This window comes from Anoplopoma fimbria, chromosome 22, assembly GCF_027596085.1.
Source record: "Anoplopoma fimbria isolate UVic2021 breed Golden Eagle Sablefish chromosome 22, Afim_UVic_2022, whole genome shotgun sequence".
NCBI classification, from domain to species: domain Eukaryota; kingdom Metazoa; phylum Chordata; class Actinopteri; order Perciformes; family Anoplopomatidae; genus Anoplopoma; species Anoplopoma fimbria.
The window spans coordinates 9,851,511-9,876,046 of NC_072470.1; the positions used below are offsets into that span (position 1 = coordinate 9,851,511).

The following is a 24,536-nucleotide window of genomic DNA, read 5'->3' on the forward strand; positions in this document are numbered from 1 at the left end:
GAATAATTATTTTTTCACCTTCAGGTAGCACTTGATCTTTTTTCGTCATTGTCCTCCGAGACTCCGGCTACCAATGCTTTTGGGAAACCAGGCCTGCAGCAGAAGGCTTTTGAATCTTCAAGTAAAGACGTACAAAGAGACACAAAAAACAGCCGCTGCAATGGGGAGGAAAAAAATGTCAAAGTATTTTTTTTTAAAGAGACATAAAACTTAATAATTAATGCACTTGCAGCATTAATGTCAAGAGATGTTTCTTCCACACAGTGTGGAACTAAGTACATTTTCTAAATCAACTTTTCAAATGCATGTTATATTGCAAGGTTTTCTCAATAGCATAAGCTCAGTGCATTTCAAGCCTCCTTGATAAGAATGCGTTTAAATATAGGCAAAACTGCTCAAAAATGCCTACGTTAGTTTAATTTAAAACCTCAAGTAGTAGCAATGGAGCGCGCTCCCACACCTTAAGCAGTGAGTGACATATACATGGTCGGGATTCAAGACAAAGAGGAGTCCATGGTTTCCTTTTGAGGAGAGCATCATGCAAACTGCAGCAGGAAAGATGAGAAAGAAGCAAAAACACAGGCTCTCTGGTCGACATAGTCTCAGGAGCAGTTTCTTTGTGATCAAGCAGTTTTTTAGGCCAAGAAAAACAGGAAAGGGATTCGGTTGCAGCCTTGCATCCATTCAAAGTGCTTGAATTAGATAGCTGAGTATAGTTTGTTTTTGTTCTTCAAGCGCAGATATTTGTGTTGTTTTTTTTTGTTTTTTTGTCCGGGGCAGAGTCCTTACAACAACTCCTTTTCCTTTAAGTCCGCAAACTCGCAAATTCAAACTTAATCCATTACACAAACTCTGTCTCAAGAAAAAAAAAGAAAAAAAAGGGAGAAAGATTACGTTGAGGTGACCACTCCTTTCACCACCGGTTCTCTGTTCAGGTACGTGGCCCAGTAGACGAGGTTGAAGGTTCCAAACAGGACGGGAAACACTATCCGCGACATCTTGTCGATCTTGCTGACGCTGTTGTAGGTCTTCTTGGGGTCCACCAACTTGGTCTCAGAGCCCCGGAGCTGCACCGACGTCGTGTTGGAGATGGTGGAGATGGACACGTCCTTGGTGAGGTTGGGGGTGTAGTTGACGCCCGCCGAGCAAACGTTGTTGGGCTTTTTGGACAGCACCATGGGGTCTCGCTTCTACAGCGGGACAGATCACATTGAGCAGTGAATGCACTGGAAGCCATGCTCGGCTAATTACAGGTGTTTTTTGGGATAATCAATGTGTTTCATTCTGTCTGGAATGATTAGTGATTTTACAGAAGGGAAACATTTCTGGCAAAACATTCTAGTCAAATGTGCGGGGTGCTGTGTAATTGAATTTCACTCAGGTCGCAGTCTGATTTATTTATGATGATTGCAATATGCAGGGATATGTTTAAATGCAGCTGCTAACAGATGCTTGACAGCTCCTCTGGTTATCTCTGCTGATATTAAAGCAAGAAACTTGTATTATAATCATAATATGTTGTGAAGTGATAGCAATATTTTGAAGACTCATGACGCATCGTTTTCATTGTAAATCACACATCTAAAACTCGCTTAACTTACTTGTCATATAGGAATAACCTTAATGTTTTACACGGAAAAGTGGCTCCTTCAGAAAAACTTAACTCCTGTTAAGATGAGAAGCTTAGTACCACTTTCATGTATGTGCACTAACTACGTAGCTAATGGCCAGGACAGTTATAAAGTAAGTTAACTTAGCTTAGCATAAAGACTGCATACAGGGTGTAATAGCTAGCCTAGCTCTGTTCAAAGGTAACACAATCAACCATCTTACTGTGAGTTTTAGAGGAGTGGACATTTGTTTGGACGGAACTTGGCTAGCTATTTCCATCTGCATTTATGCTAAGCTAGGCTAACCGTCTCCTGGTTCTTGCTATGTATTTAGCATACAGACATGATAGGGTTATTGTTCTCTCATCTAATTGGCAAGAAGCTAATTAGTGTCCCAAAATGTCAAAATATCCCCTTAAGGTGTTTGAAAGTTTATTTTATGTGTTGTAGGACACCAGGCTGAAAATGTTACTGTCTGCTCTGGAGAATGGTTGACAGTGATGTAAAGTATTTGTGATTTCTAGTTTATGTGCAGAGAAACAAGTGATATGATCCTTTAAAGTACACCGCTAAGTTTATATGAGTCGTACTTCAAGGTGTTTTGCACCTAATTATAGTCATGTAGTGCTCACAGGCTGTACCTTAGGGTGCTGTGCCTCCAGAGCCTTCTTGCCGTCCCAGGCCCAGCTCCTCTTGGTGAAGTAGTTCACCGTGGCAAACTCGATGAGGGCGGAAAAGACAAAGGCGTAGCAGACGGCGATGAACCAATCCATGGCCGTGGCATAAGCCACTTTAGGAAGTGAGTTCCTGGCGCTGATGCTGAGGGTGGTCATGGTCAGCACAGTTGTCACCCCTGGGTGCAAACAAAGGTTTAAATTGAGTTTTTTTGCAGAACGCCTGGACAAGTAACAGACTCCCCTCGCTCAACAAAGGTGGGCGCTTTAATAACTTTTAACTGCCAGCCACCGCGGTGCTGCTGCTCAGCGGACAACTGTTATCATTCTCCCTTGTGTGACAGGAATATTATTGCCCAGACCAAAGAAAACGTTAAAAAGTAAATCAGTAAATCAGTAAAAGAGCGGCTTCACTCACCGAAGACAGTCCTCGCAGGAACCGATTCTCTGTTTAGCCAAAATGACACCTGGGACAGGATTACAGTCATGAAGCAGGGCATATACGTCTGGATGACAAAATATCCAATCTTCCTCTTCAGGTAGAAGTGGGCCATCATCACTGTGTACTGTCCTGAGGGGGAGGCAGAGATTTAAAAAGGATATAAAGTTAGAAACAAACAATAAAAAAAGAGGTCTGCTATAAGCCGAACCACAGAAAATATTGTTTGCACGTAGTGGAATTATTAATATGTGATTTGACCTCCTTACAGCACCACAGGTGTTGGGTTACCACACAGGACGACAAAATCATTACAGGCAAAATGACTTTTTATGACCATAAACCTGACTAAAGAAATGGTCATAAAACTCTTCTCTTTTTCTCCCCCAACTAATGCATCTCTCCTCCTTCCTGCTACTTCATTATGGAGCAATTAGAGGTGGTCCACTGCGAACTGCAGAATGGAAAGTGGTTGGGATATATCTGCTAGAAAATGGAGCTGGGATAAAGAGAGCATTTCATATTCAGTTGAACATAACGGCGAAATGAACCCTACTTCAAATCCATTAGCGAACTGAAAAGAAATGAGATCAAGCTGCGTTAATTATTGCGAGGACATGACAATAGATTATTATGTGGTTAACGTCTGGGATTCGACAGTTGGAGGTGAATCCAGAGAAAGGGTAGTTGATGAGAGAGAGAGAGAGAGAGAGAGAGAGAGAGAGAGAGAGAGCGAGAGAGAGAGGGGACACGATATTCAGTTAAACAACTGAAGATTGCATTTGAGGCTTTAAAAAATCCTCTCGCCAGCAGCAGTTTGTGACCGCAGGCGCTGGTAAACTATGAAAAAACCCAATGACTATATTCCACACACTAGGGCGCATGTACACAGGCTCTCTCTCACACACACACAAACACACACACACACACACACACACACACACACACACACACACACACACACACACACACACACACACACACACACACACACACACACACACACACACACACGCAGAGTAATACATGAGGCTTTCTCCGGGCAAAATCGGATTTTTGAACCTCCCTAATCCCCGGTTACAATCTGCATCCTGCCATCAGTGAGAGAAAGAGAGGGAGGGAGTGTGGAGGAGAAGGAGGGAGGGGGAGGGTTGGGATGAGGCTTCCTGTCCTGGGATCCTCATAGAGCCCTAAGCCCCGCCCAGCCCACCCTGCCAATCCAGGCACCGGCGAGCGCACATACACACACTGAAAACACACATGAAGCATGATTCTCTAACTGCTGACACACACTCTAAGCCACGGAGAGGCACACTCGCTGTCTGCTAATCACTGGTGGGATGGAGGGGGCTAACCGTGTGGACATATTCTATCTTCTTACGTTGGCTGTTTGTTTTTTGGGGGGGTTATCTGACAGCTGTTTGTGGAATAATGATCAAACGTTCTTGACAGGACTGGCTGAATTGGGCGAAGGGCGAGAAGAAGCAATTCAGGAAATGCACAGCGGGCGTCCCGGCATCAACTGACAGCGGCCCCAAAGTGAGGTAGAATTTGTCTGTGTTGCAGGCCGCTTCGTGTTGAAGGCAAACAGCTAAATACAACACTTATGGCCCCGGCCATCCCTCGATCAGGAGATCCCCAACACGGCTAGTTCTTACCGCGACCCCATCACCTGGGCCCTCTGACGCCCTCATGACTCCAGGCCGTCTGGCTCACAGCTACCCCGTCGACTTCTGCTTCTGTCGGAAACATCCGGACACAACCCAGCGCTGCCGACCTGGGACGCCCGGGGTCCCCTTTGCCCTTGATGCATGGATCCCGACAGGACTGGGGGCAGAGGAATGAGGAGGAACATGTTCCTCTGGTGGATCTTACTGCTTTTCTCCCACGGATTTGTATTTCGCAACGTCCAAGGGGAACTTCCTTTTATCGCGGGGAACAACGCTGCCATGCTGGTCAACTGGTGAGTGGGAAATTAATGAGTTTTTCGCCTTTCACTTGCACCCTGAAGGATAAACAGAGAGGGCTACGGCATTCCAAAGCATACTATTCTTCACAAGCCCTACAAGCTGCACATAAAAAACTATAGTGCATCTCTATTTTTAGGAAAGATATTGCTTTCTGAGACGGTGGAAGTCATATCCTCAAAGATGTCTTTAAAAAGAAAACCTGTGGGCTAATCTCCTCCTTCGTGTCCTCAAATGGGAGTGTTGTCTAAGATTAGATGTGCTAATTAGAGGCTCACAACATCACATCCAAGCAATATTCTGAGCAATGGCCTTCTATACGCGAGGTTACAAGATCTATGTTCATTATCAACAAATACAAAAAGTTTTTCATTTGGGCCAGAGCCAATCAGGAACTGCTGCTGCTCAACAACGGGAAAGGCGAGACAAACTTTAATTGACTGCTGTTTTGAATTTCAGGTTTACAAGTGCTTCATTACTTTGTCTAGACTCAATAAAACAGCAGGTGACTGTCAGACCCGCTTTAATCAAGTGAGGGAAGAATAGTTAACTCCAGGTGACTTTTATCAGAGCAAAGAGAATGCTGCAGGCGTTTACAGCAAACGCAACGATTCTGAGGACTTATTGCAGTTAGACTTCTAGAGGACGCATCTCCTAATAGTCAGATCTTAATGAAATGTGTTAGACTTGTTATGTAGCAGGAGCATGCAATACAAAACTGTGAAAAGAGAAAAATGGTTGAATGTTTTCCCATCCACACCTCCAGTAACACTCCCCAGCTGAATCCAAAGTGGTAATATTCCCTTTAAAGCATGTTAGCATGTTTAGCACAGCTGATAGTGTCATATTTGGTCGGTGGAAGTTATTAGCGAAAGGGTCAAATGTATACAGAGAGTAAATTAACCTACTGGACTGAATGTGACCCCTAGAGCCCAAAACTCATCAGCGCTGATTTGGACGCTTTCCAGACAGAAGCTTTGAGCTGCATGAATGATGATTTACTGCCTTTAGTCCTTCAGGCTAAATGGACTTCACAGATAATGTTCAGCATTTTCTTGTAATTTTCAGAACACCAGATGGGGATTTAGAAGGGAACGAATAATGTCAAGTAAACTGTCAGACAGATAAAATTACCTTTTTTTGTTGATTAAATGTGGAGGTAGGTTATTTATTTCTAAACAGAAAGATGAAATTACATTTGAAAGAGGATAAAATGTAGTTAATGCTTGGTCTTGATCACAGATATGACAAGGACGGAGTAGTTGGTGTCAGAACTGGTCAAATGATGCAAAAAAAATATTTTAGAAATTGATGGTTTAATAGAATAAAAAATGAAACATGTTAGCTAGCCAGATGATTTGAATTAAACCTAGTATTGTCTTTGCAAGTGCTTTGTGAGGTAGACATGTAAACATTAATTTGTTTGTTGACCAAAATAAACCACCACAGGGCAGCTTTAATTTAAAGTATATTTTCGATGAATCTTTAAGAAAGGCTGCACTCGACCCTGGTTTTGTTTTCATTTTTTTTTTATTGTTTTACTGAATCAGTTAATCTTTAACTTGTATTTCTGTTGCATGTATAGATATTAAAGTATCCCGAGTATTAATAATTGTTTCTATAGTTGCAAGAGGACAATTGCCAGACAGACATTCAGCCTTTCAGTCGACTTTTTATCAACTGGTCAACTAACTTGCAAACTGGTCCAAATGTTAAGGGACCAACCATCCAGCAAGTGAACCAGCAATACCAACGAACCTTTTAACCCTTTGCTTTAAAGCATAAGCAAGGTTTCAGTTGTGGCGCTCTAAAAAAAAAAAAAAAAAAAAACACAGGGGAAATCCACACTTTTAATAATGATTCTACTAGAAACTGGGGGGGGGGGGAGAAGTGTATTACAGTTCCGTTTTACATAAGAGTATTAAGCAGATGCCTTTCAACGCACCCCACCCCCATGCAACCCCCCACCCCCCCACACCCCACACCACACACACACACACACACACACACACACACACACACACACACACACACACACACACACACACACACACACACACACACACACACACACACACACACGTCAGAGCGAGGGCTGTCCAATCCCAACATACAAACAGAAACACACAGATTTATTTTTCTATCTTTGTGAGAAACTAGCTTACATTTGAAGTCAAACTGTTTCCATTCTGCTAAATTTCAAAAATCAAAGCCTCCAATCATACCTCATAAAACCATTCTTATTTAATATTGTCCCTAAACCTAAAAGATAGCTCAGATGTAACTTACAGCTGAATTAACCAGCTACCATTCAACACGTCCGGGTGTTTTACCATTATTATGAGGACATTTGGTACTCACATACCCACAAACACACAGATACACTCAGCGACAGCCAACCAACCAATCCCTCACTGATCTGTGATGTCATCTTCTTATGCAAAAGCTGATGGGTGGTTGGATGGAGGGATTAACCCTAGGACTCAGGTCTCTCTCTAACTCTATGTGTGTGCGTGGGTGTGTGTGTGTGCGTGTGTGTGGGTGTGCGCGCATGGGCTCATGCGGGGATAAGTGTTGTTTGACAGGGCTGTCCGGGCCTGTAGACAGCTGGTTGTGTGAGGGATAGGCTACTCTCCTCCACTAGCCTCCACTCATTGACTCTGATCTCCTGATAATGTTTCCCACATTTACTCTCTGCCCCGCACGCCCATCTCTCCCCACGGCGTTTATCTTCTTCTAATCTAGAATTAGTTACATCACGTTATTTGGTATTACACTTCTCGTGCGCCACATACAGTATGATTTCCCTCCTGTAAAAAGGTGCACAAGAAAGGGGGAGATTGTGTGAGTCGAGCACTATGGAGGTGGTCGAAGGTTTTTTGGTAAATGCGATGTGACCCCAATGTTTAACATTGTTTTCTAACATTTTACATAAAATAGTGTTTTTTTCATGTATTTTAATAGTTTTTCAGTGTAAGCCTTAGCGTGTTATATCTGCCTTGGTGTCACAAAAAAATATATTTGAAGTGACTTAAAAATTGCACTATAAATAAAATGTATTATTATTTTTATTTTGATAAAAGGCCAAAACCAACAATGCCATGAGCATCACATTACTTTTTTACTATTCTACTTTGTCATCTCCTTATACTGCTGGGAACTGCGTCATGCTTAAATATATTTAGTATTAATAAAGAGTATTTATAGCAGCAGGATGCTGAAGTTAAAGTTGACTTAAAATAAGCTACAACGCCTGTTGTCATGGTAATGAAGAAACATCAATCAGTGCAAAGTTGGAAGTCTATGGCACAGGAGCTGCTTTCAACAGCTCTTCATGAGTTCTGGCTTTGCCCAGTTAGAACGTAGTATTAACTGAGGGTGCGTAGCTTACCGACCTAGCCAGTTTAACTGACAAAGCTAACGTTAGCTTGCTTATATATGACTCAAAAAGGAGTGCTTTGAAATGTAGGCGACACATCTGACCCTGATATTAGATGAAAATGCTATTTAATAATTTATGTGAATTGGGAACATTTTGAGTTACAGTAAAAGGTAAATTAAAAATATACATACCACTCACTAAACTGCATATAATACTAATTCTGAAAAACACATTTCTCCACGGATACAGACATAAATAATACAAACCAAGGATTGGGTGTTACAGCTACAGTGACTCTACAGAACATAATTGATTGCTTTTGAATGGACGGTGCTGCAGACGTTTCCTAGCAACAGACAATGCTGGCCTGCTGCCTCCATGAAATTAAATTATATGAATATTCACGTTATTCAGAAACAATACAGTTAAACTTGCCTCCACAGAGAGGATTCATCCTTTTGCATAAACAGAATTTTGTACTTACCCTATAAATATGTCTGTTGGGGTTCTAATTCTTTGAAAGACATGTTGCCTTTTTATTTGTCTTGCATCACTTGTGTTTTTGCTTTCATCAAAAAATGTGTTCTACTTCTCCTGCTACTTGTATTACTTATTTGACTGACCATCCTACTACTTCTACTACTATTCCGGTATTACATATCTGTTTCTTTTTTTTTTCTTTGTTTGAGCTATAGATGATTATTATATATTTTTTGGTACATTCAAGTTTGTTCTTTATCCATAGACATACAGTCACAAGCAGACACACACACCCACCTCTGCTTGTGTGTATGTTCTCTGTGCCGGCGGTTTGCCCAATGAGATGGTACTGGTTGAGTCTGGAGCCATCCTCCGCCACCACCACAGACTTAGCAGCTCCCTGAGTCCAAGTGTAGACCACCTCTGACACCGGATAGGCATCTGAGAGACAGAGAGAGAAAGAATCAAACTGGTTCATGTTTAATATAATAACATCCAACATGCAAGTTAAACTACTAACAAATTACAGTTTGTTCCAAACCCTGTCATCGCTCTGATTCTGGTTCAGAATCTTTATAGCACTTTTTGATTAGACTGCAGGCTTAAAAAACAAAAAAACAGAATTTCGCTTGCATGCCTGTGTATGTGTGTGTGTGTGCGGATATTTGAGTGTATTTTTTGTTTAAACCACACTTCTGGGTCAGAGGTGAGCTCCCCCGTCGGCAGGAACCAGACCGAGTCAGATTAACCTTAATGTGTTGCATCACCCATGTGATGAAAAATAGAGCTCAAACTCTGAAGCCTTCCCCTGCTATTTCATTTATTCATGATGCATCCTGTACAAACACTGGACATCGATCAGCTGCCTCCCCGCTGAGGGCTGGAACATGGGAAGATGAAAACTGGGATTTATCTTTGATTTGTTTGGATCTGAAATGGCATGTTTGCTGTTTTTATCTGTCACAGTTCAGTTTTAATCTAAGTGCTTTATTTTAGAAAGGAAAATAACTTATGTAATGTATTCCCTGTTTATTGTGATTCAGGTCACCTGTTTCAAAAACACGCCTGATATCAAGGTGTTGTCGTACAGTATTCTCGAAACAAAATAGGATGAGAGTAGGGCTGAGGCCCTAAAACGTCACATCAGATTGGGAAATATTGATCTAAAAAAAACAAAACAAAACACTTACAAAAAAACACAGGCTAGAGGGAAAATGATCTGCTGAGAGGGAAAATAATTAGAGAGAAGGGCATTTACAGTGGATGCTCGATTTCATTCGATATTTTTCATTTTATTTTGATGTTCTCAAAAGGCTGCAATTAAATACTAGGGACGGGGAGTTGCAACGATTTCTTCCTACAATGACGAGAACTGCTTTTAGTGTGCATGGTTCACTGTCAGACATCCATGCAATCTGGATGAATCATGTTGAAAAAGCTGGAAACTTATGGAGGTTTGACGTAGACAATTATTGCACATGACATATCTATGAATAGAAAGCAGGAGAAGCCAAACCTGCATTAAAACATTCAATTGGTTACATTTTTTTTCTGCTTATTGTCACAGCCATTAAACCCTCTACATGGCCTTATGTAACAGGGGTGTTTATTTTTGTCCAGTGGATAACATCTTAACTTGAGAATTTCCATTCTGGGTGCTCCCTTGGCAGCTGCATGCTGCTGTACAATATAGTGTTTAAATTTGGCCACTCTCAGGCCAAAGGCCAGGACCTTAATTGTCGGGTGGTTAGATTGCAATAAGGGATTATTGGGGAATTTTATTACGTAGGGGAAGAGCTAAAGACCTTGGCAGGCGAGATGGTGCACCTGTGCCAACTTTTCAACAGGTCACGCTTTAATGCTTTGCTGCTCCCGTCTTGTGTGCTCGGCAAGAAGAAAATACAACTCAGCCAAACTCATCACTGACTATCCAGTAGCTCTACGCACTCGGAGTGAAGCTGCCTGAAATACTGATGGAAGGGAACTCCGAGGATTCACAAACTCAAATGTTTTTTTCATAAAGTTACCAACAAATGAATGTTAAGCTTGTCGCACATGTCAATATCAGTCATAAGTACTGCCACAGGGTCGCTTTTAACCAGGGAGCAACGATCAAATGTGAAGGATACTGATTGGCTGAAATCAACGAGTCCGTCTAAACAACTAAAGTGCTTATCAGTGTCTTCCAAATCAAGGCAACTAAAACTACTTTCTTTGTTATGAGTTATAAAGTTAAACCAATAGAGAAATATATCTTAAGTAACATTAGAAATTAATCACACTGTCTGAATATACAAATAGGTATATAAGCTAACATAACAGGTAGCTGCAAAAGTTCACCTGGGCCGTGGTTTGGCTTTAAAACAGCCTCAGCTCTCCTTTTGACCCTCTAAGTCCTGAACTGATGTTGGACTTTTGTCAAAGCAGAAATCCTTATCCTGAAATATTCATTGATGCTGGGATCGCAGACTTCTCTCTGCTGTTCTTAAAATCTCAAGTTTATCGATACGAGTGATGCAGACAGTCATATCTTAATATATGAACGGCTCCAAGAAGGAGAGCAATCATAAAATGATTCTCTACTACATATGTACAGCGGGAACTTTTGTGGTTTGAGGGGCAAGACAAGCTGAGAGATGACTCATTAGATTGTTTTTTTATTGTTTTCCCTCGGCTCACGTTTCGTGCAACTCACATCGTCATCTCACTGTTTATTCGGGGAACGAGCGGTTTCCAAAAATCCGTCCCCACCAACATCAGCAGCTCTGCAAAGTTCCACATGACTATTCTATTTTTTTTCGTCTGAGAGCTGTCGATTATGGTAATCTTGTGGTTATTTCAGAGAAAGTCACTTTCATCATCACAGAGGTTTGCAACGCTCGCTGTTCAAACTAGTGCAGTTTCTAATGTTTCTAACGCCGAAAGATATATATATATGGGAAAGTAAGAAAGTAGAGCACTTTTGACTGCCATTTTTGGTTTGCTTTAAGAAAAAGGATTGCATCAATAACTGGCTCACCAATAACTGGATTCCATAGAGTATCACTTCAACTCCTCAGTGTGTACGTATGTGAGAACTGTATGGCTGAAGGCCATGGCAGCAGCTAAATTAGGACACAGGTACTGTACGCCAGAAAAAAAGGGATTAGTTGCCCTTTACCTGAACCAACTTTAGAGCTGGCCTTCATGCTTTGATTGCACAATACATCACTTCTCTGTCACCAATGATTGGATACAAGTGGCTCTGCAACACGGCTGTATGAATGTGCACTTCAAGGCTATTATGACCTTCATAAATGTGGCGCAGGACTGGGCTTTAGCCCTGGTACCTGTTTGATAATTTAACATTAGGACCTAACTACACTCTGATTTAGAAGTTATATTAATTTCAAAATGAATGTTGACAGTAGATGGACTGACACCCAAGTAGCAAAACAGAGATACATTTAAAGCTACGTTTGGTAATCTCTACAAATTAGCAAGAGTACACTAGATTTAAAAAATCATCAAAATGAAATACACGGCAAAGCCTGGCAAACCTTTTTGCTAATCAAAGAAGCTTGCAGCAATAACTCAAAAACTAAATCTAGCAAGAAAGTCGCCATGTCTCCAACACTGACAACCCGTCTAGCCAATTACATTCAGGCCAAATTAAATAATAGAAAAGATTTATTACAGTCTTACATCAGCCACCGATACCAGATTTTTAAATAAATTTTCCTTTTATTTATTGATTGCTGTTGGGATGTAATTGAAATTTCAACCTCAGTTTTAATTATCTGTGTAAACTAGTTAAAATAGACAAGAAAACTAGTTGACAAACAGAACTAAAATCATTACATTGTCTACGTACGAAATAAAAAGAGAAGGCGATGGAGAGATTTGGCGGTTTCAAGGATTAATTTTGCCTTTTTTTTTTAAACACACTGGATGTTTTCTGCTTTCATCCCCCACGGAGGTACAATAGTAAACAGTGGATACAGTCGAAATACTTGTTGGTGTTGTCACAGATTACTGGACTAAAACAATGTTTGTGTCAGGCAACACAGCCATTTTTGTGTATTTTAGGAAAAGAAATGGCAGTCTTTGGTGTTTCTTTTTGCACATCATAGTAATGATTGTGCAGGTCCAGCACATTTGCTGCAGTGTGATGTGGAGGTTTAGCATATAGGACGTAATGCCACCTGAGGACAGGGGCTAAACCATGAGGTGGTCAGGTCAGACAGACAGGTCGCATGCAGAAGTATCAGCGCTGAGGACAACTAAGGTAAAGATCTTCTCTCTACGGGGAAACTTCCCCTTGTAAAACTGCAGTGTCACCATCAACACATTATTCCTATTATACACTTACACCTCTCACCTGCGGGGCTTCACAGCGGGGTGATTATGCCTGAGTTTGCAATGGGAAGGCCCGACAGCTCCTTACTCTGTAATCGGATTGCAGTCAAATGTGCTACCTTTACATAGTGAGTGTGGGTGGACGGCGGCTCACAGGAACCTGGGGATAAGAGCCTCATCCTTTTAGCCCAAGAGGCTCCCGGGCTGTGGCATTTGGCCAGATCTGTCTTTAAATACCCTCTGGGCCACTCAAGTTTCTATACATGTCCTTGCTGGTAGGACACACAGACAAGCCATCCTGTTAAGAGGGCATTGGGGAGAACCCTTCCGATCGTTGGCCTAATTGAGAGTTGGAGAACATGCCCTAATCTTCTCTTCTATCAGCGACTTCGACCAACATTTTCTAACAGTAACTGCAATGAAGGACGGGGTATATCAATCAAAGAAAGTGGCTGAAATCAGTGGACCACACTGATCTGTGACCCATGAGCATGCAGCTTGGGCAAAATCCCTTTACGATGCATGCCGGTTGACTTAGATTGGCTGTGACTGATACTGTAAAACACACAAGTCATTTGACCCAGGTCTGTTCATAATCCTCTCTGGTAGGTCTAACCTGAGGATACTGTAACTGCCTTCTTTGCTTACTACTGTTTGTTAATCTTAGTTAGTGCATGTGCATGTATACCTTCCTAAACTCAAACCTGTGTGGCTTTGATTTATCAAAACATAAAAAAAAACAGTAAAGCTGAGCTGTTTTTTTTTTTTTATGGCACTTACAGTTAATGTTTTGATGACTGAACACTTACATTATACATAATATGTCTTATTAAACATACATGAGTTGAATTCATAAGCACAAAAATGCACCTTTGCTGCTACAGGGTTGCACTCGGCTGACTTTACCTCTCTTGTGCTACTGTTACAATAGCTTAGCATTTTAGCTAAGCGTTCAACTTGACAATTTAATGTGAGGAAAGCTTACTCTGCAATCTCCAGCAGATAATGACTTGTCGTCTGAATCCCTGCAGCAGCATTCTATCAATTAACCGAAATTATTCCTAATTGTTCTAAATTAATTGCTCTAAGCTTAGATTAAACTTTTGTGAAATTTATTGCATTCGACTCGCAGCAGAAACTGGGATTAGCATATAGATAAGTGCAAGATAAACATAAAAAGTAGACACTCAGAGTCAGGATGTTACTCACAGCTGCCAAACTTGAGAGGGCAGGCGTGTGCGTCCATTGGGAAATCCTCCAGCTGCATGGGGCATTCTGCAGATATGGTCAGTCTAAGGCAAAACAGATACAAAATATATCCATTAACCATGTAGCAAAGTCATACTTTAGTCGTCACCACCTTTGACTATTTAACTGGGCGTGTAGATCTCTAAGTCAGAGCGCTGTGTAATTACAGGAACAGCTAGAATGGCTTAAATTACAGGGTGACAAAAACAATTAGAAAGAAGGTCACAGCTCTACCGTCTTTTAAATAATAACTATTAAACAATCTGAGCTAAGGACAGAGGTGAAATGTGCAGTACAATTTCGTGCAAGACACTCGTTCAAGTGCAGTTTTCCCCTCACTCAACCAGCAACACCAGTATTACAGAGGCAATACTACCACCTGGTGGCCACAGAGTCTCTGTGTTATTTGTCTCTCCATGAAATATGCTGTAGGCAATCTCTTTAAATGACCCTTGGGACAACCTCTCATGCTGGTTATTATTCATTTTCTTCAAATATGGTTACAACACATTGCTCTATCTTCTAATGGACACCATTTGAATTGCTAAGAACTTGATGTTAAATCTGCTGCTGCTGTTTCGTTTAGATTTAGTCAATCATTCACATACACGCCAATAGCTTTTCAGATCTAATTTATTACCAGTCAATCACAAGATGTTGTTATTTTAGCTTTTACTATGGTACCTCTCTCTCTCTCACTGTCCTGAAAGAACCACAAGATTAAGTGAATTAGGCAAACAAATCAAGCATACAAACAGCATAATCCTCTTTTTTAGTTTTTTCAGCAATCTGCCCAGATTGAATTTGAAGTTCCTCTGGGTATTTTTGCTCATTGCATGATGATGAACAGTATTACAGTGATATGAAGATGTGGATTTGCTGAAGAAAGGGAATTAAGTGGTGTGGAAACCATGCACAAAAACATGTTTATTTCATCAAAGGATGAAATATTAACACAATATTATTATTTGCCAATCAGCTACCAATTGAACGCTGCTTTCACGTTTGGTTACATAAGTGACATGTTAACATTAGGTGATGTTAGGGAACTAGCCTCACCAGATTTGGCAATGGCCGCAGAAAATAGCCAGGCCAATAAAAGGTGTAAAAATATACAATTTTTATGAGGAGTAGGTAAGATTTTATGTGAATAACAGATGTGTGTGTCTCATTTGTGGTGGTAGTGTGTCAGTCGGTAAAAAATGTAACGTCGAGCGCCACCTTACCAAAGGTGACGGCAACTTTTTATGGGACTCTCCTGGCTGGTAGCATCAAACAGAAAGGGAAAGGAGCCGACAGCGGCGCTTAAAAGACAACAGTGACAAAGGAGGCCAAGGCAGCAGCGGAGGCCTGGTTTAGTGGCCCACATCCTAATGAAACACAGAAAGCCCTGCGCCTATGGCGGGATTGTAATAGAGGCGATGACCGCTGTGGCTGGAATGTTATTAAAGGACCATAAAAGTAAGACAGAAATGATGTCCGCTATCGGGGATGTACAACTTGAGTAGCTCCCGGCCACTTTCATTTTCTCAAATTAACTCTCAGAGGAAAAAGGTTTCTTCAGCATTTGTTTTCTGCTTTAACCATTCAGGCATATGAGCAACCTACAGTATAATGTTTATCATTTTTCCTTCACTGATCTGTATCATAATCTTAATGACAACTGTGTCACCGAGATGTCGCAGAATCCTCCTGAGTCATGTTTTTTTTATGCTCCAGAAAACCTCCAGCATGTATGTATCAACCGCAGGAGGTTTCCCAATTATGTCATTAAAGTGAACGAAGCATAGCAAAGTGGGATAAGAGGCCACCTCTGGTCCCTACAGAGTCGACCGTTTTGGGGCTCAGCTTGCTTTCCACATCAGCGCAGGATTATCCAATTGCATTATTGTGTCTAAAACAGCTGAAGGACTGCGATTGAAGGAGAGGGAAGGGTGTCTTTGGGAGAAATAAATGAGAACATGGCTGTTGGCTATTATACCATGTTCTAATTATTCATGTGGCCTTGCCCCATTAGCAGGGATGCCTGTAAAGATACTTGCTTTTAATTTGGGGTGTGATTAGTGCCAGAAAATCAGTCCCTTTAAAAGAAGGCTATGGATCCCATTGCAGTTATAATTTAAACATCAGGCGTAAAATAACAGCTTAGGATAAAACATTGATTCTGTTCTGCCAGTGTGGACTGAGTGGAAAGCAGCACATCACAGCGACAACACCCCAGAAACAGACCCGTTCGCACCTTTCGCACCTGTGGGAAATCTAAAAGTTTCCGATACTCCCGACCTTGCAGAAAAGTCGGGAACTTTGACGACAGGACAGAACAGGGAAAAGCTTCTTTTTTTTTAACAACTCCAAACTTGTATCACAAGCAGTGGATCTCATGGGAACTGAGGTTACACAATATACCCAAGGTGTGAAGAAAAAACTAACGAAATTAACTGTTAGAACATGAACATGAATCTTATTATAATTCATACAAATTGCCAATATGGTAGCATGTTCAAATGACTACATAAAAGCCAACCAGTCTAAAGGCAACACCAGGAGCATCAATGAGAATGGCAACTCAACTGTACCTAATGATAATGATGTGTAATGCACTCACTCTGTGGCGATATAGAGGTTTCAACCAGCTGATAAGGCCGTATATGTTGCAGCCCATCTGCTGTAATGGACCGCCATCAACCTCCGCGGGCATTAGGCTTGCAGAGGGTTGTGAAAAGCGGCATTTTATGAATTATCCGGAGACAAATGCGAAGTAACTCTCATGTCATGCCTTTCAAATGACATGAGAGAGGAGCTTTCATTGACACCCGTACGTGATGTGGAGAGAGAGGATGTGATGTTTGTAATGTGACATGACAGTGTGTCTGTGTTTACTGGGGTGGATTGTACATGTTTTAAAGTATCCATGTGAGATGTATTTGTGTGTGTGTGTGTGTGTGTGTGTGTGTGTGTGTGTGTGTGTGTGTGTGTGTGTGTGTGTGTGTGTGTGTGTGTGTGTGTGTGTGTATAAATGTCTGAGTGGATCCTATGGAGATAAACATTTGTGGAACCCATACTCTATATAACGGATGTTGTATGCTCCAAAAAAGATGTGCATGCTTACAGTACCCATAAGTGTTTCTGTGTACTGTGTGTGTATTGTTTTAATTGTTTAATACAGTTGATCAACTAAATATGTTTTGAACATCAGAGTAAATATCATATCACACTACATTTATGTTAGGAAATTAGGTTTTATGTCGTCTAGAAAACCAACGTTTTTCTTTTTGTAATGATAACAAACAAAAAATGTAATAACATATAAAGTGAGTTAGTTGTAACCTGCAAGTAACCAGATGGCCTGCGTGTATGTGTGTGTGTGTCGGTGTGTGTTTGTGCAGGAAACAAAATCAGCGCTGCCTGTGGTTAAGCTCCGCTGGTAATGACGAGCACAGTACTGTAACAATTAGACGATTAAAAGCAACCTACTGCTGCTTCGTTTCAACTGTGGCAGCGAAACTGATGCCATTTTTAGATTACGGAAGCGCAATTTCTCTCTCCCTCTCTCTCTCTTTCTCGTGCACACTCATGTGTGCATTTTTGCATTCAGACAAATAAGTGTATGCATAGATTTCCATAAAATGACGCATATGGATGATTAGTGGAGAAGACATGCTTGACACCTGCAGTGTGTGTGTGTGTGTGTGTGTGTGTGTGTGTGTGTGTGTGTGTGTGTGTGTGTGTGTGTGTGTGTGTGTGTGTGTGTTTGTGTGTGAGCGTTGGATGCATGTGACAAAGAGGTGACTGTAAGTACGCACTTCTTTAGATATGTATATATGTCAGCGCGGTTGCATATGGATAATCTGTCATCCATCCAGCATTATTCTCCCTGTGGGTGGCACTGGTATCAGATAGAGTGCTCTCATCCGTGATACAGTCACTCTTAAGTCCTGCAGCGGCAGTAACTCCTGAGGATAAGCACATAATTATTCTAATTCTATGGTGCAAAGGTCACAGGGAGCCCTAGTAGATATGCTGACGTTCCACTAGACAAAAACAGCTATTTGTACTACAGAAGTGTCTCAATTTAATACATTTGTCCTTACATTTTAAGCCTTTTAAATTGTAAATATTGGTAATTTAATTTAGAGTGATCACCATCTGGTTGGTGGCCTGTTTCTTTCATCCTTTTTTTTTAATTCACCACTATATTACTGCCAACTATAGTTCACTGCAGCACTGCCAAAAACTATAGTTCACAATGAGGCTGCTTTTCATAATGGATGATCTCCCTCTGCAGTTTCTTTTCTCAAACCCTTCATTAAAAGAGACGCTTCTTTCTGGTATTCATAATTCATAATGTCTCATGAATATGTTAATATGAATAAAAGAAACACTCAACTTAAAGAAATAAAATAATTTAAAGAAATACTTGCATTATTTGCCATTAACTGTGCTCTTACTGTGCTACAAATCAAGTGCCAGTGTTTGGCCACTGGGTGACACTATTTCCCTACAGTCTGGATCACATACTGAGGCTTTTCATCAATGTATCAATGTGAGTGCAGCGCTGTATTGTGTATTATGTTGGCCTTGCTAGCTCTATTTCTTTTTTTTCATGTACTCTTAAAAACCTTCCCTCCACCAACCTCTAATACACACACATAAATGTGATCTGTCCTCCATTCATTTAAGAATTCCGAGACTGCATACTGGCAAAGAAACTGCACCTTGAACATCCGCACTTTGCAGAAAAGTGTACTTCTCTATGGTTATCAATATATTTGAAGTGCAATCAACCTTGGTCACCAAGTGGGTTTCTAATTACTGATAGCTCATTATTCTGTGTTTTTACAAATGCAGAAGGCAAAAGACTACACATGTGAATAAATCACACCAGAGTGGGAGAGCCTACCTCATAGTGTAAAGCAAAGTGCCGTCGTCCTTGAGCCTCAGCAGCTTGTTGGGCGTAGTCATGTTATGCGCGATAGACTTCTTGCCGTTGAGGAAGAAGGTGTCGGGGGTCCAGATGTTGCTGGCCAGCAGGTTGTTCAACGGCAGCATCTCCATCGGCCCTTTGAAGCACAGACGCTCGTCCTTCCAGCTCTGACGGAAGAAGACGTCTATGGTATATTCCTGAGAAGGGAGAGTGAAAAGAGAGGTTTCACAAAGTTCTGCTGCATGAGGCGAGAAATATGTGGGAGTAACTGTTTGGACCCAGAAGCCATGTAATCTGATGTCAGTAAACTCCACTCCCGCTCTCGTGTTTACCAATCTGTCTGCCCTCTGATCATTTCATCCCAAAACATGCTGAAGGGATGCCAAAGGCAAAAGATCTTCCTCTGGATGGAGCGCTCACTGCGTCTACTTCAATCTCAAGTTTCAGAGCATCCTTTTCGTCTGTGTATTTACTGTGTATTTACCCAAAACAAGAATTTAAAGTTATATAGCGTCTCGGTTTCTGTTGCAGCATCATGTTCTCCCCTTTAAAGGCATTTTCGTGTCACTTTTCAAAGTTACAAATAAGTACATTGAAACAGAAAAACTTCTTTGCACTCATTGTCAATCAGCATAGAATGGTGCACACTATGACAGTAGCTCCTCCTTTATGCCTTCATAAATCCACCAACAATTTGCAGGTGATCAAATATTGCTGTGTAGAAATCAGTCATAAATCTGCTTGTGTGCGAAATATCGACCTGCTTCAAGCTGTAAAAACAAACAAAGGAATGAACGAGAAACGTATACTCCTTTTCCATGGAATAATGACGCTGTTAGCAGGCTGACATAGAAGCTCTTATGGACCGCAGAACCATTCGGGTCTCTTGCCACATTCCATTAATCAATCATGCGCCCTTGTCAATACCTCCTTCAAGTCAATTATAGGAAAGTGGCAACTGCTGTGTCAGAGTCTGCCAGGGATAATGCAGGGTGTAATAGAGGATTTAATGAAAGAGGAGATTTAATGCATTTCGCTATCCAAGTGGAACCTTGGAGTTCATAAGAGAATGGATTAATAAAGGGATGAGCCATTTGGAACAAGTTGGAATGGGCCAGCCACATTGCATTAAATCTCAAATGTTTAAGTTATCCACATTCATTTGGTCTCTTTCACAAGAAACCGAGAAAGAACCAATCTTCAAAGACACAATGAGAGGCAGAGTGTACTTCCAGGGAACAGCATGAGCAGTGGTACCAGTCTCGTGAAATGTAAATATAAGTATTGATCTAAAAATACCTACAGTAGCCTGGGTGGGCTTTGGAGACATTTGTGTGTGTGTGTGTGTGTGTGTGTGTGTGTGTGTGTGTGTGTGTGTGTGTGTGTGTGTGTGTGTGTGTGTGTGTGTGTGTGTGTGTGTGTGTGTGTGTGTGTGTGTGTGCTTGGCCAGCTCAGCCATTATCTATGGTGTTTGCTGCGGATGAACTCACCATCTCCGTGTCAGACACTGGGCCGAAGCTGGTGACAAAAATATTGGTCTTGATCTCTGTGACATTCTCTGTTGAGAGAGCACAGGTTAGAATGTTTTAAGGAGTGGAGAGATCTTAAAAAGGCAGTGAAAAGAATAATTGTACTGAATTTTAATTGGAGCAATATAGGACCGATTATCTGGTTTATAAGACATCTGCAAGACAATATCTTCCCCTGATGTTTTCCCTGACCACAGCAACATAAAATATCTGCAATTCAACGGCTCAGTGGCTGCAGCAAACGATTGGTTTCATCGTCGATTAACCCACCGTTTACTTTTTTTAATCAATCGTTTAGTCTTTAAAATGTAATAAAATGTAAAAAAAAGTCCACTGTGAAATGTCTTTTGGGCTGACCAACAGTGCAAAACCTAAAGATATTCAATTTACTATGATATTAAACAATAAAAAAAAACACCCACATTTTACATAAGAGAAGCTGGAATCCAAGAATTATTATAATATTTTGCTTAAAAACGACTTAAATAAATAATCAATTAAAAAAATGATTAACAGTTCATTTTTTGTCAATCCACTAATTGACTTATATTTGCAGCTTTAGCTTCATAGGCTTTAACATCTTGACAAAATATGACAATCTGAAGGAAAACTGGTTGCTTATAACTAGAAGGGTTGCAAATGGTCAAATATGAAGGTATTAATTCGATATTGAGCAATAAAACCCAATACTGTCATTTAAAAACCTGCCTCAGTTGAATGGCAGAATAACATAGGACAGAATAAACCCAGTCACAGTATTCATATGAATACAAACATTTCCGTGATGTTCTCCCACCATGCATTTCTTGTGAAGATGAAGTGAAAAAGGTAGCACATTATTTCTGTCATTTGAACCACCAAAGCCAACTAAATCTCCACTCTGCATATAAATTTGGTCTTGGCGAGCCGGGATTGGCCGTGCGGTTGAGAGCAGCTTGTTGAACGCTGAATGAAGGCCTGAATCTTTTTTTCTGGTATGTATTTATAGGCCCTCTTGTCAAGGGTAGCAACCGTTACCAGGATGTGAGCGCAGGCTTTTGCCATGACACATCAGGCATTCGGCATGAAAAAAAGCCTTGTTTCTTCCTACAGGGAGCAATGAATTATGGGACAGGTATGTACAGGGAAAACAAATTGAAATGACGAACGACGATGTGAGGACAAAATCAAGAGCTGGGATAAATGCAGTAAGCACAGCGCTAATAGAGAACGCGGAGGTGGGGATGGCGAAAATGAAAAAAAATGAATAGCTTTTATTTCAGTGGCCCCTTAGAAAAAAAAGGTTGTTGAATGGCAATTTGTCAGCTCTCAAGGTTATCTCCTGTTGCCAGGGTGAAGAGCGTTAATAAAACACCACAGCGCACTGAATTCAGGCTGTGCTGAGGATGGCCTGATTGATTTACTCTCCCGACCATAGCGACGTACAAGAAAAAGACCGCGTGCACTCATGATCCTGGCCACGGTGGAGAAGGAAACACACTGCGTCGGAGAACATGTGTGTGTGTTCACCTGACCTGACATTGGAGCAAAATTCCACATCTGCTCGCACAGTTTCTACCCTTGTATCTGCCAGTATCACAGCAATTTCCCATAAATAGACGCATGCAATCGCAGCGGTAAATGGGGCCTCCAGTTGTAGAGTTCAGATTAGTGGGTTAGGTTAGCATGCTAGGAGGTTTGACTGTGACATTATGGTATTAGAAAGTAAGATCACTGTGTTGCTTTCAAATAAAAATGGTGCCAACATGATAAATAAAGATCCCCGGCAAACCTCCAAGCCCAGGCCGAAGCCTGTTGTCATAACCGTCAAGGAGCCCGTCCAGGATCCTGGTGAAAACGGTGCTGTTGTCGTTGGCGGCTGCCTCCTTCTGGGCCTCAGTGGAGGACAGGCAGCGACTGGGAGAGGAGAGGAAACAAGGGAGCAAGAGTGAAAGACACTCCGAGGATGAACAACATCCTGGCGTTGGTTACACTGCAGGACGTCGAACATGACACGGTTATTGTGATTAATTAGCTTGCCGCATTAAGAACAGCCTTGTTGTGATTAATTATTGAACATAAGTACTGCTTACAACTACCAGTAGAGATAATTAAGGCTTTGACATGTGATCCAAATATAAACAAATGAGTTCCCCCGCTAAATATGACAAGAAGTGAGGCTTTGTGTCTCGAGGATGAGCACGTCCTCTGTTGCTACAAAATTAGGGAAATTACAATCTTCTTTTTCTTACAAAGAACATTGTGTCCACGCACAGGGACGGGCAGGGAGTGACACAGAGGAAGGTTACAAGCTGGATTTGAACATGTGATCTAAAAGCCATTGATCTATGAGAGTGGACTATTCAAGAGATTTACTGACAGCATCGCCCAAAGATCTGTTTCGCTTTTCTTGAGTGCAGGATAGCCACTTAAGCAGCGATGTAGCAGAGTGCAGATCTGATATGCGATCAAGAGAGGAGGGCAGAGCGGGCAGGGAATATATATATATATATATATAAATATTTAAGTCATTTACAGAACTACAGATGGAGCCATCAGGATTTGTGGTTGCAACTGAAAATTAAACTGATGATTGAACATTTTGAGCGAATGGCAACTTTAAGTCATTTTGCATTTATAATAACACAACCAAAGCTATATTCTTTAAGGAGCTTTATTTAGGGGATAAATCCCATTGTACTTGAAAGCTTGTAACAACCAGAATGTTTGCTGCTGTTGGACAAATGTTGAGCTCTTAGTTTTACCTATTTTGGCATCCACACAGGAGCAGGAGGGCAAGGACGAGCCTCACCATGACTGAAATTCTGCTCACTTTGTTGTTCAGAGCTGTAACACATCCACATACACAGAGAGAGAGAAACAGACAAAAGAAGAAGATAGCATCAGAAAAGCACCACATTCCATAGCTGCAACAAAAACAACAGTTTCATTATCCTCTAAATGTGACACACTCAAAGGTCTGGCAATCTTAATAACTCACACAAAGAAACTCTGCACGCTGCACACAGAGGCAGACCATTACAGAAACCACTAAATCAAGCGGCGGGACAACCTCTGCTCAGTGAGGGCTGGAACTCTTCAACATCCAAAACATCTACCTTACCAACCTCAACAGAGACTATAGAAGCCGGGGATATCATAGAGGAAATACATATAAATAGGGATATTATTTTCTGCAGTGTGATCCCCATTGTGTGAGCTCCAACTGCGTTTGAATCCAGCGCATTACAATTCATACGCCCCCCCCCCCCTCCACCTTTCCCCCAATCCTCTCCTCCACCATCACCCTTTTCCACTCTCACCATCAGCAACAACATAAATCTCATCCCTTTTGCTATTCTCCATGCTGTGTCTAATTAGGGGGAAAAGCAGGAGGAGGGTTAAAAAAAAAAAAAAAAAAAAAAAAGAAGAAAAAAAAAAGGGGGGGGGTACCTGAATGTAGATCCATCACCTCCATATTTATTTTTGGGCTTTTCCTCCCCCAAAAACAGTGACTGGAGGCTGGGGGGTCTCCGTCGGCGGTGTTGAAACTGAGCGATCACAGGTTCAATCACCTAATCCCCGGCTCGTCGGCTGTCTCCTCTCTCTTTCTTCTTCACCATGGGCTGTTTCTGCTCTCTCTCTCTCTCTCTCTCTCTCTCTCTCTCTCTCTCTCTCTCTCTCTCTCTCTCACTCTCTCAGTCAGCGGTTCCCCATCTGGCGTTGTTGTAGTAGTCTGTCTGGTCTTCTCCTCCTATAGGCTACACCGCCTCCTCCCTCCTCTAGTGCCTGCTGCACCGCGTCTCCTGCATCGCCTCCAGAGGTGTTGCAGCAGCGGCGGCGGCGGCGGGCATCAGCATCAGCATCACACGGGCTCCCTCCTAGACATCACGGGCTCCCTCCTCGGTCTTATCCGCCGGACTCGGAGCAGACTGGATTCACTGCGCATCGTTTTTACCCCCCCCT

The 24,536-nt window shown here is 41.6% G+C and overlaps 1 protein-coding gene across 1 annotated transcript; it reads right to left on the reverse strand.

The window, feature by feature from the left end:
- Positions 1–890: 890 nt before the first annotated feature.
- Positions 891–24,048, reverse strand: LOC129111980 (gamma-aminobutyric acid receptor subunit alpha-5-like). Its single transcript, XM_054624152.1, has 10 exons — positions 24,024–24,048; positions 23,336–23,417; positions 22,363–22,487; positions 20,553–20,620; positions 19,039–19,259; positions 14,100–14,182; positions 8,850–8,993; positions 2,703–2,855; positions 2,252–2,463; positions 891–1,190 (listed from the first exon to the last, which is right to left on the reverse strand). Exons 1-10 carry the CDS (start codon positions 24,046–24,048, stop codon positions 891–893), a joined length of 1,413 nt encoding a protein of 470 aa, XP_054480127.1.
- Positions 24,049–24,536: the final 488 nt, after the last annotated feature.